This window comes from Prionailurus bengalensis, chromosome A2 (assembly GCF_016509475.1).
Source record: "Prionailurus bengalensis isolate Pbe53 chromosome A2, Fcat_Pben_1.1_paternal_pri, whole genome shotgun sequence".
In the NCBI taxonomy this organism is placed as follows: domain Eukaryota; kingdom Metazoa; phylum Chordata; class Mammalia; order Carnivora; family Felidae; genus Prionailurus; species Prionailurus bengalensis.
Window position 1 is genome coordinate 154095149 of NC_057348.1, and position 18223 is coordinate 154113371.

Genomic DNA, 18223 nt, shown 5'->3' on the forward strand with positions numbered 1-18223 from the left:
CGCTGAGGGACAGGGTGTTTGCAGAGTACACCTGCAGTGTTTGTCTGAATGAGTTACAGCACTGGATGATCCCAGATCTAGCCTCCCGGGCTCCCATGCCTATTACTTTCCAGTATGTCACCCCATCTCAGGAAGCAGTAAGACGCCCCCATACCGTCACACCAATGTACAAAGCTGAGATCAAGCCCTCTTGGGGAAGTACATTTTGAGAGGCAGGATGGCATCGGGTATTCACAAAGTTGAGAAGGAAAGGGGGCGCCATATGAGTTAGGACTTCTGGATTACAAATGATGGAAACCCAACTCAAATGAACTTAAGTACAAAAGCTAACCTAAGCTTAGAGGATCCAGGAAGACCGCAGCAGGTGGAGACTTGAATTGGACTTAGTACTCCCTCAACACCCTGTTTGTCTTAATCTCTGCCCATCCCTGTTAGCTCCTTCTGCAGACAGTTCCTACCATGTGGTAGAAAGATGGTCACCAACAGCCCTGTATTCATTCATCCCCAGTTCAGCAGCTCCAGGAGAAAGACCAAGTTTCCCCCCTGCAGCCTCCATATATACATCCAATGAAGGATTCCAACTGGCCCTCATTGGGTCATGTATCCACCCCAAGACCAGTCACTGTTGCCAGGGAGATGAGATACTGGGATTGGCATCCCTGGGTTGTGAGTCCAAGTCCATGACCAGATCCTGGGGATGGACTTGGTGGGTGGAATGGAAAGGTGCTATAATCAACAGCTCCTCCAGTACTGCATGGAATGGGGAGGGTGCTTCCCAGTGGAGGGCTGGGTAGACTGGAACACCAAAACCTTCCCAGGCATCCAAAAGGAAAGCCTGAAAAACAATCTTCATTACATGTTTCTCTGTTCAAAATGTTTCTAGGAGCTCCTCAAACTATAGATGAGTGTTTGTATAAATATAAATTCACAAGATTACACAATTTACATGTAAAATGGGGCCAGTTTTCTCATGAGGTTCATAAACCAGCTCTGAAGCAATTCTAAAGGAATTGTGACAAAATTGTTTTTAGCATTAGCAATATTACTAGAAAAAAGCACAAAGACTCCCAAGGTGCCCGCTTGGAAGGACAACTTCCATTTGAACGTGGAAGTATTATTTTGTTTTTTTGAAAAATCCAGATTACATGTAAAATTATTTCAGCAATAACTAAATCGACACAAATGTATCACCAAAATATGTGTGCACCCCAGTGTAAATGCATGTGTTTTAGATCTAAGAACATAAGGAAATGAATGTGAACTCGGGTTAAATATGGAACAGGGCTTTGAACTTGGGGTTTGTGGGTGGCCAACCTGGTTACCGTCGGTCACATCAGGATTCCCTGGGGAGCTTGTTAAAAAATAAAGGGGACTGGGTTCCACCCCAGAGATTCTGGTCAGGTAGGTTTGGGTGGAGCCAGGCTGTATTTTCTGAGTGTTTAACAGACAGTTTTGACCAGCCACTGTGGCTGAAAATCACTCCCTTCAGACAGTATTTCTCAGATTATGGAAGTTGTCTTCTGGTACCAGAATCTGGAGAGCCTATTAAAATGCAGATTCTTGGAGCGCCTGGGTGGCTCAGTTGGCTAAGCATCCGACTTCAGCTCAGGTCACGATCTCATGGTTTGTGGGTTCGAGCCCCTCATCGGGCTCTGTGCTGACAGCTAAGCCTAGAGCCTGCTTTGGATTCTGGGTCACCTTCTCTCTCTACCCTTCTCCCACTCATGCTCTATCTCTCTCTTTCAAAAATAAAATAAACATAAAAAAAACTTAATGCAGATTCTTGGCCCCACCCAGGCCTAGTAGATCTGACTTGGTGAGGATCAGAATTGCTCATTAAGCTCCCAGGTGACTTAAAACATTTTTTGTTTTGAGATAATTAGATAGATTAGATAGATTTAGATAATTTTCTAATTATTTTCTAATAATTTTCTAATAGTTATCTAATTAGATAAATTAGATAGATTTACAGGAAGTTGCAAAAAAAAAATCCATACAGAGAGGTCCTGGGTACCTTTTACCCAGTCTCCCCCAGTAATGACCTCTTACGTAACTACATTAGCAAACCGGGAAAATGACAATGGTACAACCCATAGTGCTTATTCAGATTTTATCAGCTTTACACACATTTGATCACACGCGCACACGTGTGTGTGTGTGTGTAGTTTTATGTAATTCTGTCAGATATGTAACCACTACCACAGCCAAGATACACAACTGTCCCATCACCAGAAGGCTCTCTAGTGCCCCCACCATTAGAGCCACCCCAACCCATTACCACTCACTTCCCTAACCTCTGGCAACTAGTAATTTCTTCTCCTTCTCTACAATTTTGTTATTTCAAAAATGTTATACAGAGTCATGTGTCACCTCTTTAGATTGGCTTTTCTCACTCACATAATTCCCTTGTGATCCAGTTAAATCATTGCATGTATCAATAGTTTGAGGGGTTTTTTATTGCCACATAGTATTCCATTATATGGATGGATCGCCGTTTGTTTAACCTTCCATCTTTTGAAGAACATTTGTGTTGTTTCCATTTTTTGTCTATTACCAAAAAAAGCTGCCATGAACATTCATGAACATGTTTTAGTGTGAACATAAATTTTCATTTATCTGGGATAAATGCCCAGGAGTGCTCTTGCTGGGTTATATGGTAAGTTTTCCTTAGTTTTACAGGAAGCTCCCAAACTGGGACTCCTGGGTGGCCCAGTTGGTTAAGTGTCTGACTCTCAATCTCAGCTCAGGCCTTGATCTTAGGGTCATGAGTTCAAGCCCTGTGTTGGGTTCCACGCTGGCTGTGAAACTCATTTTTAAAAAAAAGAAAGAAACTTCCAAACTATTTTCCAAAATGGCTGTATCATTTTACATTCAGATGTAATTCATGAATGATCTGGTTTCTCCAAATGCTCATCAACATCTGATGTTATTATTATTTTCTATTTTAGCCATTCTGATAGATGCATATCAATATCTCATTATGATTTTAATTTGCATTTCCCTCATGGACAATGAGGTTGAGCATGTTTTCATGTGTGTCATTGGCATCTGTATTATTCTCCTTGGTCAAATATCTGTTCCTGTCTTTTTGCCCATTTTTTATTGGACTGTTTGTGTTTTAACTATTGAGTTTTAAGAGTCCTTCATAGATTCTAGATGCAAGTCCTTTGTCAGATATATGGTTTGCAAATATTTTCTTCTAGTCTGTTGACTGTTTTTTCATTTTGATAGGGTTTTCAGAGAGCAAAAAAATTTATTTTGAAGTTAAATTGATCAATTTTTGTCATTTACGGATTATACTTTTGGTGTCAAGGCTAAGTACCCTTTGTTTGGTCCTAGATCCCAAAGGTTTTTTTTCTACAAGTTTCATGTTTTACATTTAAGTCTGTAATCCACTGTGAGTTAATTTTTGTAGAAAGTGTGAGGCTCAGTTTTTTGCCACTACATAATCAACAGCTCCAGCACTTGTTAAAAGGCTATCCTTCCTCCATTGAATTGCTTTTGTATTTTTGTCAAAAATCAGTGGAGAATATTTGTGTGGGTCTATTTCTGGGTTCTTTATTTCTGGGTTCTCTATCTCTGGGTTCTGCTCCACTTATCTATGTCTATTTTTCTGCCAATACCACACATTCTTGACTAGTGTAGCCAAGACTTAGAATCTGGTAGACTGATTCCTCCCCTTTCACTTTTTTTTTTTTTTTCAAAATGAATTTAGTTATTCTAAGTCCTTTGCTTTCCATATAAATTTTAGAAAAAGGTTGTCTATGCCTACAAAAATGTTTGCTGTGCTTTTGATAGGAATTGCACTGAACCCATGGATCAGTTTTGAGAGAACTGACATCTTTACAGTGTGGAGTCTTCCAATCCATGAACATACTGATTTTTTTAAAAATATTGAAACAGTCATGTATACCTATAATAAAGACCACTTAGTTGTGGTTTGTAATTTCTATACATTGCAAGTTTCAATTTGCTGATATTTGGTTGAAGATTTTAGTATCCAAATTTATGAGAAATACTGATCTACAGTTTTCTTTTTCTGTACTGCCTTTTTCTGGCTTTGGTATCAGAGTTATACTTGTTTCATAAATTGAGTTGGGAATTGTTCTTTCATTTTTTATTTTCTAGAATAGTGTGAAATTATTAATTATTCTTTAAATGGTAGAATGTTCCATTGAAACAATCTGAGCTGGGAGAGGTCTTTTCCAAGAAAGTTAAAATTATGGATTCAATTTCTTTTATGGTTATAGGATTATTCACATTGTTTATTCAATCTTGAATGATTTTTAGTAGTTTGTGCTTCTCAAGGAATTGGTTCACTTCTTCTAAGTTGTCAAATTTATTAGCGTAAAGCTATATCATCCCTTACTATTTTAATGGCTGCAGAATCTGTAGTGATAGCCTGTTTCATTCTTGATATTAGTGATTTGTATCTCGTCTCTTTTTATCTTTATTAATCTTGCTAGATGTTTATTAATTTTACTGATTTTTTTCCAAGAGCCAATTTTTTGTTTCATTAATTTTTGTTTTCAATTCCATTCGTTTTTTCTCTTTATTATTTCCTTCTTTCTATTTGATTTAGGGTTTTTTGCCCTTCTTTCTTCTAGTTGCTTGAGGTAGGTACTTAGATTATTCATTTAAGAGTTTTTCTTCTTTTGGGGGTGCCTAGGTGGCTCAGTTGGCTAAGTGTCCCAGGGTCTTGAGATTGAGCCCCAGATCGGGCTCCATGCTGAGCATGGAGCCTGCTTAAGATTCTCTCCTGATCCCTCTCTCTCTCTCTCTCTCTCTCTCTCTCTCCCCCCTCCCTCTCTCCCTCTGCCCCTCTCCCCTACTTGCTCTCTAAAAAAGAAAAAAGAAAGATTTTTCTTCTTTTCTAAGATAGCACTTAATGCTACAAATTTCTGTCTCAAAATTACTTTAGCTACCACCACAAATCCCAGTTTGTTATCTGATTATTATACTTATAATAATGTGTTTGTTTTTTATTCTTCTATTCCTTGTTTCACTTGTCTTTCCTTCTAGTAGGTTACTTGAACATTTTCTAGAATTCCTCTATGACACTAAAAATTTTTTTGTGTGTATCACTTTGTATAGTTTTATTAGTGGTTGCATAAATATACATATGTAATTTATCACAGTCTACTGGTATAGATGCTTTACCACTTTGAGTGATATGAAGAAACTTTACTTCCATTTTGGTTCCCTTATCTTCCTTACTTTTTTAAAATAATAAATAAATGTTTATTTATCTTTGAAAGAGAGGTAGAGACAGAGTGTGAGCAGGGGAGGAGCAGAGAGAGAGGAATCCGAAGCAGGCTCCAGGCTCCGAGCTGTTAGCACAGAGCCCAACAAGGGGCTCAAACTCATGAACCACAAGATCATGACCTGAGCCGAGGTTGGACACTTAAATTACTGAGCCACCCAGGCACCCCTACCTTCCTTATTTCTTAACTACAATTATCTCAAGCACAATCTCTTTTTTCTTAATGTTTATTGATTGATTGAAAGAGAGAGAAAGAGAACACACATGGGGGAGAGGGAGGGGCAGAGAGAGAGAAGAAGAGAGAGAATCCCAAGCAGGATCCGCACTGGCAGTTGAGAGCCTGATGTGGGTCTCGATCTCATGAACCATGAGATCATGAACTGAGCTGAAATCAAGAGTTGGATGCTTAGCCAACCGAGCCACCCAGGCATCCCCTTAGGCACTATCTCTAAGTATATTAAACCCCACATCAGATGGTGTTATCATTTTTGGTTCAGTCATCAAGTATGATTTAAGAAACTCATGAGAAGGCTAGTCTATTATTTTTTAGGTATTCTAGGTTAGTCTTACCTTTCTGAAGTTTCAAGCTATCTTCTGTTATTATTTCTCTTCTGTTTGCAGAATTTTCTTTAGCCATTCTTTAAGGGTAGATCTGCTAGTGACAGGTTCTATTAGTGTTCTTTCAACTGACAATGCCATTGTTTCTTCTTCTTCCCTGAAGTATATTTTCTCCAGGTATAGGACTCATGATTGACAGCCCTATTCTTTCAGCATTTGAAAAATACACCACTTCCTTCTGGCCTCCACGGTTTCTGATGAGAAATCTGCCATCCTTCAAATTAGTGTTCCCTACAAATAATCCATCCCTTTTCCCTAGCTGCTTTCAAGATTTTTCTGTTCTTAATTTTTGAAAGTTTAATTATAATGTCTTGGCATGGATTTCTTTGGGTTCCTCCTAGGGCTTCACTCAGCTTCTTGAATCTGTAAGTTTATGTCTTTTGCCAAAAGGGAGAAACTCTCAGCAGTTATTTCTTCAAACCCAGGTGACTTATAAGCACATTTTATATTTGAGAAGCTTTGCTCTAGAGTGGGTTTCAGGGGTTAAAGAACCCCTCAAATTGCATACAAGATGCTGTGAATGTCCATGTTTCTTAGGAGAATGTCTGCAGCTTTCACTAGATTCTCAAGAGTCCATGACACTTGCCATAAATTTTACAAAAGGATTTGTTTATAGTCATATTGAGTAAATTTTGGTCTTCTTGGTTAAAAACAAGAAAACCTAGTTAGTATCATTTCTTTCCTTCTGTCACATCTGTTGAATTCCTGCATCTCCAAGATTTTCCCAAAAATTTTGGAAAATATGATCACTTAGGTGAATATTTTCTGAGTGCCTAATATATGCCAGCCAATTTTTATTTCATTTCCCCCCTAATCAGTGAGAAAAGGAAGAGTTAAAAAAAATTAAAGCCATTTTTAGCTTATGAAAAGTTCCCAGCAACTAATAATTCAGAGTAAATTTTGCGGCTTTCATACCTTATGACTTTACCCTTTAAAATCTATCCCTTACTACTCTGAGCTGGATAGGACAGTGATCTAATTACATCCTGAACATATAACTTCATAGACTAAAAACACGGCATTATGCAGTGGACTCATTTATCATTGGGTTCACTTGGGTCCACTTCATACATTTGGTAGCCAAGTGCTCATAGTTTCCCCAAGCAGACTTGCCCCTGGACAGTTGCACAAGCAGGTTCCTCTGCCTGGTACACACTCACCCCTTTGCCACCCACTTTCCAGAACTAACTTCTGCTTCTCTTTTGGAACTCAGTTTGAGAAGCACCACCCCTGAGAAGCCTTTATTCTCTTCCAAGCACTGAGGCAGGTGTGCCTCCAATGTGACCCCTGCTTGCCAGAGGCCACACTGTGTGCTGATGACCTAACTTTCACTCCCACTAGACTGTGTGACCCTTGAAAGCTGGGACTGGGTCTTTGTTGCTGTTGTGCCCCCAGAACTTAAATTAATGTAACCAGACATGTACTCAAGTGTTGCTTCCACTTAGAGTTCACTACCACCAGCTGTCTGGCTGATCCTTTCCTCCCTTTCTTCATTAATGTCAGAAGTATCTGTTGAACTCCTTCATGTACAGGTGTGGCAACCAGATGTTCAGCCCTTTATCAGCAGGTTTAATCTTCCCTGAATTTCCACAGCATTTATTAATTCACTTTAGACTTTTTCCAAGGATCAGTATATAAAAGTTTTGGCCTTCTTTGGCTAGAATACCTGTCTCCCCATTTGGGGGCAATATGGACAACACTGATCTCTGCCATTTTTACTTCCTTCTGGATCTTATAAGTGCCCTAATATTATGTTCCCATTTACAGATCTGTATTTTCTATCAGGCTATGAGCTCCTTGGGGGGCAAGGACTCTGTCTTATTTATCCCACAGTCTCTAAGGACTGGTGCATGGTGGGATTCCAGAAACATTTGTGGAATGAAATGAGATGTTAGATCATCACACTATACTATTCCTTATAATCAGCACATGCACTTCCTTATCTTCTCCACATCTTTACTTCCTATTTGTCTTTTATCTTCCATTCTAAGCCACTGTGAACTCTTTTGGGAAAGAAGAAATGGGTAGATTAATACAACACATTTTAAAGTAATTTTTTTACTCCCTAGGTACTATCTTGGTCGCCGGATGTTTATTGTTATCTCTGATCCAGACATGATCGAGCAGGTGTTGGTTGAGAACTTCCATAACTTTACCAACAGAATGGTATGTGGTTTTCTTTCTGCATATGGATGAATGGAGAATCATTCTAGGATTCAACGACTGTGCATCACATCTAACAGGGATGTGATTGGGCCTCTTATCGCACTTAAATCAGTTAGACTCAAAACAGCTCTCCGATGAATTCCAGTTTTCAAAAGAGACATACAGAACTGGTACAAAAGAATGGCATTTGCATTTAAGAAATGCTTCCAGAAAGCTACAGCCCAAGAGAAGTTCTGGTTAATAAAAATGCTAAAACCAGAAGGGTTTTTTTTTTTTTTTAAGCTTTGCTCAGAGCTAGAGGAATCCAGAGGGCACAGGTCAAGTGACTGAGGAAGACAGAGTAAGGTTAATAAATATCAGAGGCAAAGCAAAATTTCAAGCCTCTTGTGCTTACACCTTTCCCAGAGCATATAAAAGTCATAAGGCTGGAAAGGGGAGACAAGCAACATTATAAGGGAAATTTGTCCCCTCATAGCAGGAGAAGCCTTGTAAGAGGGTTCCCTGGTATCAGTTCAACCCAATCCACTAAAGAACGCACACATTCCATCTTTTTTAGAAAGCATATATCCTACTTTTTATCTTTGTTGAGAATTCCCAAAGAATGAAAGAAGTGACGAGGGTGGCAGAGGTCAGTGTTGTCCCTATTTTCCAAAGATGGGGATATAAGAGTTCTAGCAGAGACCAAGAAACTTTATGTTGATTCTTGGAAATATTGTCAAGTGAATTGATAAATACTTGCTTGTGAGAATTCAGAGGCTCACGATCTTTTTTTTTGGGGGGGGGGGGCAAATTAAACTCATCTTCCATTCTTACAGGAATAGTAGGTACTGTGTTCACTGTTGGTTATTTGGCAAACTTCTGCACACCCACTGTATTCCAGGCACTGTCTAGGTTCTGATTATAAACAGACAGAAGATCTATTCTTGCCCTGAAGGAGCTCATAGTCTAGTGCCAATGGCAGACAGGCAAAGAGACTAGTACAATCTTGTATGGTAAGCGCCACTGTAGTGGGAACCTCTGTGCCATCCAGGATGGGGGAAGAGCCTTAAAGATAGTAGCATAGCTCCCTGTGTTCTGTGCTGGTGGAGCCGCCCAGAGTGGTTTTTTCTCATTAAATTTCATGAGAACTTATGAGTTTGGTACAACTATCATCTCTCTTTTTCAGACAAGGAAACCAAGACCCAGAGGGGTTAAGTGACAATCCTGGTCACATGCCTAACAGGAACAGGGATTCATATGCCACCTCCCAACTCAAGTCCTTACTGCCATCTCTATTAATAGTTGCCTTGGGTGACATTTCCAGATTTTAAGGTTTCACTGAGTAGTTGGTTGCTCATCCCAAAGCAGCTCATCTTCCAGCCCCAGAGTGCTGTGTCCAATTGCAGACACCATGTGGCCACTAGAAGGAGGTGACCGCCTGGCTTGCTAACGCCGTCACCTCAGGTGCATTTGAAGGGAATGCAGAAGTTTAACTGCTGCCTCTAGATGCTCCTCCCCAAATGGGATGTTGCCACCCTGCTGTGCAAAGTCCCTAAAGCTCTTCTGTGCTGCTGGGATCTTAGGAATGGAGTCTGACAGTTAAATGCAGCTGTAGAATGCTGCTGGGCCAGACTCAGTAAGGAGTGTTGATTAAAGAAGCAGGGGAAGGGGCCCCTGGGTGGCTCAGTCGGTTAAACTTCCAACTTCAGCTCAGTGATGATCTCCCAGTCCGTGAGTTCAAGCCCCTCATTGGGGTCTGTGCGGACAGCTCAGAGCCTGGAGCCTGCTTCAGATTCTGCGTCTCCCTCTCTTTGTCCCTCCTCCACTTGTGCATATGCTCTCTTGCTCTCTCTCAAAAGTAAATAAACATTAAAAATTTAAAAAAAAAAAAAAAAGGAGTCACCAGTGAGTCACTGGACCCAGGCCCCCAAGCTGCATCCCATGCAGGTAAGGAAGACACTCATCGAGCCTGCCTGACCATCCCCCTCCCCCACCCAAGCAGGGATGTGCGATGTGGCAGCTGTGTGTCCCTGTATAGCTTCATGTGACACTCAGGATGTCACCAGGGCATGAAATCCCAGGAGCTGACCTGGAAGAGGGCTGTGCTCTCGCTGATGTGCCAGGGGCAGGCATATACCCAGCACACAAGTTCAAGCAGGGGGCACAAAATAAAGTTGCCTCAGCTTTGGCCAGTTTCTCTTCCAAACTCATGGTCTGTCCTCCCTTTTTCCATCCCCCAGATTAATTTTTGTCTACTTCCCAGACCAGGATCTGTGAAATATGGTTCCATTTTCCTTCTTCCACTCAACACAGTGCCCACGGAATGAGGTTCAAGCCCCCCAGGTGAGACTGAAGGGCCTCTGTAATTTGGATTCATTATGTAAGCTCCAACCTCACGTCTCCCTGCTTCCCAAGACAGGCTGTTGCTCCAGCTGGACCGACCCCTCCATTCTCTCTGTAAACTGCTCTAGAAAGTCCCGCTCCTGTGCCTTTGCTTGTGTTGAGGCACTTGCTAGAACCGGAGGTGGTGTAACAGTGGGTCTTGGGTTTACCAGCAATGTAAGCTGGAGTAAATCATTTAACCTCTTTAAGCCTCTCATTCTGTCTTTGGGAAATGAGGAGGTGATCTACCTACCTGGGCTGCTGTGAGGCTAAATGAGATCACACAGACATGCCCCACCTATGCAGGTGAGACAAGCACTTGGCATGCATTAGCTACCAAATCAATGGGAAGACCCTCCCCTTTCCCTACAGCCACTCAACCCTAGCTCTTCTTCCAGGCTCTCCTCAAATTCTGCCTCCTCCAAGAAGCCTCCCTGCTTCAATCCACATTTACCTTTCCCCTTGTCTGAATACTCACAGCATCTGTCATCAGCACCACATCATCACTGACCCCATTGTGCCTTCTGCTATTTACAGCTAAATGAAGGTGTGGCTTTCATGCGAACTCAACTCTTAGGTCCTTCAGGGAGTAATCCTTCTCTTTAACACCCCATGGCCCACATACATGAGGACTATTCAGTTCCAACTGAACTGAACCTTCATCACCGTAACATTGTCCCCAGAAGAACCAGGTATTACCTGAACCTGGAGATTCAATACACACTTCCTCTTCTAGATCATTCCTAAACATGTAAAAAGACCCATCAAAGATTATTAGATCTCTAGGAAACCCCAATGTTTATAGTTTTCCATCTGGGAATGTATTCACTTATCTTTAGCTTTGTTGATGGTCTTTAAGCCAATTCCATATTCATGATAAAACAATCCTTAGTGACTCAATTTTTTAAAAACCATCTTTAGAGTGGGATTTTCTCACAGGTTTTTGAAAGTCAAATTAAATTGGGTTCTGTGGTTCCCTCTTATCCATATGCTTATTTATGTGCTCAAAGAACTCAAGGAGATTAGTGAGGCATGCTTTCTTCATACCGACACCATGCTGCCTTCCCTCTAATAAGCCATGTTTACTTAAGTGTTCAGCAATTTGGCTTTTATTATACATTCATTCAGTAAACATTAAACGCTTACTCCATGCAAGCTTCTACCAAATGGTCCCTTGTGATACAGAAAATACCTCAGCATATTAGTTTGATCCATTAAGTGAGAAGGAACTTCGATAATGCACGCTTTCCTTTTTTGACTGTGACAGCCCATCTCTGCTCACAAATGTGGGCTTGACTTACGTGTGTCCCAGAAGAGCCTGGCGGAGAATGGCTGTGATGTGGGAAGCTGGGTCTGGCCCAAAGATTTGACTGATGGAGCGCACTGACTGGAGCTGGTGTGACATCACAGAGAACTCTCTGACACACATCAGCACGGAGGAATTATTTGAAGTCAGAATTGATGAATGAAATATTTTTTTTCTAACTCAAGAACATTGGGATGAAGAGACGATGAGTCAGACCCAGGGTGGCAGATCTCATATCAACGCTTTCCCACTCACACTGCTGGAGGTCCTCAGTTCTGGGCAGGGTCTCCACGGCATCTCGCCCGCTTTCCAGATGGAGTCCTCTGGCCCTTATCAGGGCACTAAGTGCTTCCTGAAGTGCCTTCATGATGGTACCACCACAGTTTACCATTAGACCCAAATCAATTTTAATGTTTATTTATTTATTTATTTATTTATTTATTTTTGAGACAGAGAAAGACAGAGTGTAAACAGGGGAGGGGCAGAGAGAGACAGACAGACAGACAGACAGACAGAATCTAAAGCAGGCTCCAGGCTCTGAGCTGTCAACACAGGGCCCGACGTGGGGCTCAAACCCACAAGCTGTGAGATCACGACCTGAGCTGAAGTCAGATGCTTAACTTACTAAGCCACCCAGGCACCCCCTTCTTAGCATTTATGGAACCTCAGATGTCCCAGCACCTCAGGACCCAGCTTTTTTATTTAGATATCTTTAATTAGCTCTTCTTTGCTATCGGGTACTCCATGAAGCCATGCGCACAGCTTTTATTTTTAAAGATCTGTGGGAAAATGGAGCTGGGTTCACATGACTGGGCAGAAATAGTCATAACCAGCAGGGGAACTTCTTATTCCTGGCCTCTCCTCAGAGCCTAGGGTTGGGGAAGCTGTAGGAAGGTTGATAAGACGTAGGGTGGTCTGTGGTCTATGTTACATCGGTCTAGTTGGATGCGGGCATGGAAACAACATGTTCAGTCACTAAACCTGCTGCCAGGAGCTCTGTGTTCTGGACCAAAATGGCAGCATGGTCCATGGGGTGGGCTGTAGGCTGCCCATCCCTAGTTCTACCCCCGGCATGTGGAGCAGAGGTGGTGGTATGTGTGTAGGGTGTGGGTACCAACCCTCATGTCCTCACAGGCAACACTGGGGGGCCCCCTGTCCAGCGTAGGTCCAGCCACAGCACTGACTCACTAGAGTCGCACCTATAGCCATGTAATGGATTTGGTGAGTGGTTTTATCCAGAACCATCAAGACCCAAGGGCCTGGCTGCCCCAGGTGCCGCCTCTCACCACATACAACATGGGAATCATAGGTTTTCCTTGGCACTGGCAAAGATTACTCAAGTTCTGAGGCAAATGAATCACTGAGAACCTTCTTACCCTGTGTATCTGCAGCAGCACCCCATTACAGAGAGTAACAGGGGCGTACTGCCTCGTTACAGAGCTCGTCAGCAAGCAAGCTCCATCCAGGGCTCCAGGTGGATTGGGCCACCTGTGCTGGGGCCAAGGGACCTGCCTGTTGGTTGGTGTCTGGTGAGGCGGGGGTGGGGGGAGCCCAGCCGGTTTGCATACAACTGTCCCCTACACCGGCAACCAGCACCTCTCCACTGACAGCTTTTGAAAACTTGCTCATCTAGAGTTTCTGATTCCCTTTCCCTTAAATAAAATGTTGAGTAAATGAAAACTTCCAGGTTTTCAAACGCAAGCGCTATGATTTACACCGAGAGAATGGTCTTTGCGCACTTAGGGAAGTTCTCATCACTTCAGTCAAACCTGGAATGCTATTTTACCTTTGTGATTTTTTTAAGTTTTAATTTAAATTCCAGTTAGGTAACAGACAGGATAATATTGGTTTCAGGGGTAGGATATAGTGACTCAACACTTCCATAAGACACCCAGTGCTCATCCCAAGTGCCCTCCTCAATCCCCATCACCTGTTTCACCCATCACCCCCGCCCCCCACCTTCCCTCTGGTAACCACCAGTTTGTTCTCTACAGTTCTCTACAGCCTGTTTCTTGGTTTGTCTCTCTCATTTTTTCCCTATGATCATTTGTTTTGTTTCTTAAATTCCACAGGTTAGGAAAGTCATATGGTATTTGTCTTTCTCTGACTTAATGCACTTAGTAGCCTTGTGTTTCTTGAGAAGGGTCAGGGTACATGATAGGTCCACAGCTCTGAGCCAGGCAGACATCCATACTTAAAACCCAGACTGCCGAAAGCCAGAAACAGATGTGTGCGATCTCATTTGCCTGAGCTCTATTTTGAGCGAGGACTCTCTGGTTTATATGACACACTGCGTTATGCACAGAAAACCCTCCAGCCTGAGCTGGGAGCGTCTCATCCTGGGATGGGCTATTCATGGTTAGTCCCCAAGTGACAGCCATGATGGGATGCCCACAACCTGTAAGCGTCCCCTTTCCCTCGCTTTCCCCATGTCTAGACATGGCTGGCCCTGAAAAAGCCAGGTTCAGAGAATTGCATTTGGTCTGTAAAACACACATAGCCTCACGTTTTCAACTTGGTAGGTAAGTGTGCACGTTAACATTTTTAAAGGCACGGAGTGCATCATGAAGCCTTAGGAGTGTAGGAATTGTGCTAAGTGGTATTGATTCGAATGCTCAAATGCTCTTCTCTCAGTGCCTTGCAGTTTTTTAAACTTCAACATCTCGCTGAAAATGATTTCATATTCCGTGTCTTACGAGGCCCTTGGTTCAGCAGGAAGCCATCTTTACAGATTTTTAAAAGGAGATAAGTAAAATCTTGTTCTTGTATTTATACCTTATTTCTTTAACTTTTATGGTGACAGATTCATCTAGAGATGAATCTCCTCTAGAATTTGGGGGAGAGAATAGTAAATAAGCCACAGAAGCAATGCTGGTGTCCCAGTGGTTGGATTCCTGAACATCTCAGGAAGTCAAGTCACTGTGCCTGTGAGTACTGACCCTCATGCTTCTCTGCTCAATCTCCTTTTAATGACACCCCATTTTCCCCCATTCTCCCTTTACTTCTAAGCCATAGCCCAGCAGCATGGTGAAAGGCACTTGGCTTAAAGAAATTAAATCAGAATCTGCATTTGCTGCCTTTAAATAGCTGAGTAACGTGGACCACTCCTGTCATTTCTCTGAACCCGTTTCCAGTCAAGTATGAGCATTAGACTAGCTAACCCCTGGGTCTCTCTGGTTCCCAGTTCAGGTGCAGTCAGCACCAGTGGGTAAACCATGGCATCCCACCAGCATCCCAGAGAGCCATCTTGAGCTTCATATGCAAGGGTCCCTTGGGCCCAAGGGAATTTTTCCTTCCAGCCAAGTGCGACAGGTGCTAGATCAGGGACACCCTGCCCCTCCTCAACTCTGCTTCTGGCAAGAAACTGCTAAGAGCTTTTGAAAGTTTTCCTCAGAAGATTTAACAAGGCCCCCTGACCCCTTCCCCAGTCAAGAAGAGCCTGAGCTGTGGGGCATGGGGCTAACAGAAGTGCAGTTCCAAACCTGTGGTTTCCTCCTCTTTGGCAGCCAAAATGCTAAGAACTCTATATCAGGCAGGGCCACCAGAGTCTGTATCAGGACTTTGTCCAAATTAGAAGAGGTCCCCTTCCTTCCACTAGCAGATGCCAAGTTGGAACATGAAGCCTGAGCTGGGTTGAGCCCCCACGTGCCCCCTAAGCCAGCCTCCTTCCTCAGAGGCCATGCTCTCAGACCACAGCGAGGGAGCATGGTGTTTCTCGGGACCATTTTCTACTGGCCAAGAGTGCATGGATGAAAACTGTCCAGTGGGGATGGAACACTTTTGCTATTTCAAAGCACCAGACAAGAAGCCCTGTTTGGTTGGAATCTTTGAACAGCCAGATCGCAATTGTCACACGTTGAAAGAACAGGTTTTCGGGATACAAAATTTGGGGTTATCCAGGTGAGAGCATTCTAGAGTTTTTGTTGATTAATATAATAAGAGGCAGTGCGACAGGTTTCACACATGCAGGTGAGGAGAGAGACAGGTGGTGCTGTGGAGTACCAGGTCTTTGGTACAAGGTTGTGTGAGAATCTGAAAGAAACTTCGCAGCCATGGGCCCGGAATCTTGTGATCATGGCATACTTTGATGTTAATATTTTTGCAGCCTATTTGACACACTTTTACACTAAACAGGTTGGCAGGACGAGCATCATGACCAGTGATTTATAACCATATCCTGTTCACCTGTTACCAGCAGCTCTGGGTGGCTGCTGGAGAACTGTTGTCTGCCTTGCCAAGGCATCATAGAGATCATGCAGACCTTAAGTCAATGTTCTCGCATGTTCCAGGACACAACTTTTTTTTTTTTTTTTTTTTTTTTTGGCTACGGCTTCGTATTCTTTTACACTTTTTGCATAATGACATGCGTACTCGGTTATGGCAAATGCACCATGGGCATTTTGCAGCCTTCTGGGAAGAGTGGGTGGTTCTCATGTGGCTCTATCAGGCCAGTTGAGAGGCACTGGTTTGGCCCACACTGATCACCCAATAAATGGTGAACACATGTGAACACAGAATGCCAAGATGTTGGTTTTCTTTTGTAACTTGGTCCTCCGGGTGATGGGATTCTTCAAAGTTTTCAAGTTTATGCTCAGCTGGTCTAATAAGAAGCTACACTCCCTTTTAAGAGATCTTAACTGAAAAGACAAACACATTCAGCTGTCTGAGGGAAACTTAGCAGGGGAGCCACGAGGCCGCTACTGATCTGTCACTGCCTGGCAGGGCAGTGTTTCCTCATTCCTGGAGAACCGCTCCCAAGATTAATGAAGTGGTGTGAAAAGCACTTTGTTAGCTGTAAGATCAGCAATATTGGTTGTAAACCACCCCATTCCCACCCTGCAAGTCAACTGTGAGCAACTCTGAGGGCAAGGATTCCATTCTTTGTCTTGAAAGTCTCAATGCTAGCATAGCGCTTGGCACATAGTAGGAGCTTGATAAATGTTAGCGCTTGCTAACGCTGTGACCAATAGGACTTTAGTTGGCGGGGGTGGGGGGAGGATGACTCCCAGTTTGGGGTTTAGTAGGCTAAGTAGGCTTTTTGAACTTGTTTGACTGTGGCCTACAGTAAAAACATATTTTCACATCATGACACAGAATACACACACAAAACCACATTCTCTCTCTCTCTCTCTCTCTCTCACACACACACACACACACACACACACACACCTATCTTGAAAACAACAAAATTCTTATCCTTACTTTGTGAAATGCTCCTCTGTATGTTCTACTGTGTTATATTCCTTGTGTCTCTTAGCTTTTCTTTTTTAAAATGCTGGTTGCCATCCACTCTGTTGATTTCATGGCTGGTTATTGCCTGCAGTCTGGCAACACCGGGCTGGAGAGTGAGTGGAGGTGCCTTCGCTGAGACTCAGGACACAGGGCTGGGTAGACAGCCCTAGATCTCTGGATTTTTCTTCCTGAGTCTTGTGTTCCCTTCCTATCTCCAGACTTACCAGTCCCGTACCTCATTCCTTTGGGGGAGAGCTCTCTGTACGGAGCTCTCAAGGCATCACTCAGTCAATCAAGTCAGTTATTACGTGGAGACCAGGCTGGAGCAGGGGAGGGGAGTTAGTGTTTAATAGGCACAGAACATCTGTTGTGTAAGATGATCTGTTGTGTAAGCATTCTGTGGACAGGCAGCAGAGATGGTTGCACTGTGTGAATGTACTTAATGTTACAGAACTGTGTGCTTAAAAATGGTTACAACGGTAAGTTTTACATTATGTGTATTTTGCCACAATTGAAAAGTGTATGTGTGTGTGTGTGTGTGTGTGTGTGTGTGTGTGTGTGTGTAGGCAAACTAAAAATCAAAAAACAGCCTGCAGGGGCCCCCTGGAGATGAAGCCTCAGGGTTGGAACAATTCTTAAGCATCGTTTAGACCAATCCCCCCTTGACACTCAAGCCTCTTGTGCAGAATTTCTAAAAAATGGATTACGGTCACCAGCAATGGGGGCTCATCGCTCAAAACAGGTTATTTTATCTTGGAATAATTCTGACTTCTGACTGTTCAGAAGTGCTCCTTTAGAAAGTGAGCTGGAATTTCCCCCATCACTTCCAGTATGGAACCCACCTCCACCTCTCAAGGTCACCAAAAACCACCTAAATCTCCTCTTCCACATAATACGTATTTGATAAGTAGTTTTTCAGTGCATCCTAAGCACACTCTCTGCTCTTCCAAGTCTTCTGTTTCCAACTACATGTTCCAAAATCTGTCAGACTGTCCCCTCACCATCCCATGGCTCTCCTGAAACGACCAATCGGCTGCTCTCCCTATTACAGCATCATCTCTAGAAACCAAAACATTACTCTAACCAAGGCCCTGAAATTTTCCATCACAAAATGGAGAATTCTAATGGCAGTTCTGGGCCAAGAGGAGAGCACTGGCAGGCAAGCTGACGAGGGACATATCTGAGGACAACATGGACAAGTTGCACGGAAGACCAGATTTGTCCTCTAGATGCAAGATTAAAAAAAAAAAATCTCATGGATCCATTCCTTGGGTCTG

At 42.9% G+C, this 18223-nt stretch overlaps 1 protein-coding gene across 1 annotated transcript in view; it reads left to right on the forward strand.

Moving 5' to 3' along the window:
* The window catches only part of TBXAS1 (thromboxane A synthase 1), a 154945-nt gene that overhangs the window by 61323 nt on the left and 75399 nt on the right, over window positions 1-18223 (forward strand). Inside the window, exon 4 of the mRNA XM_043589705.1 lies at window positions 7951-8047. Within this exon, the coding sequence (XP_043445640.1) occupies window positions 7951-8047 (97 nt within the window). The remainder of the gene's footprint in view (window positions 1-7950; window positions 8048-18223) is intronic.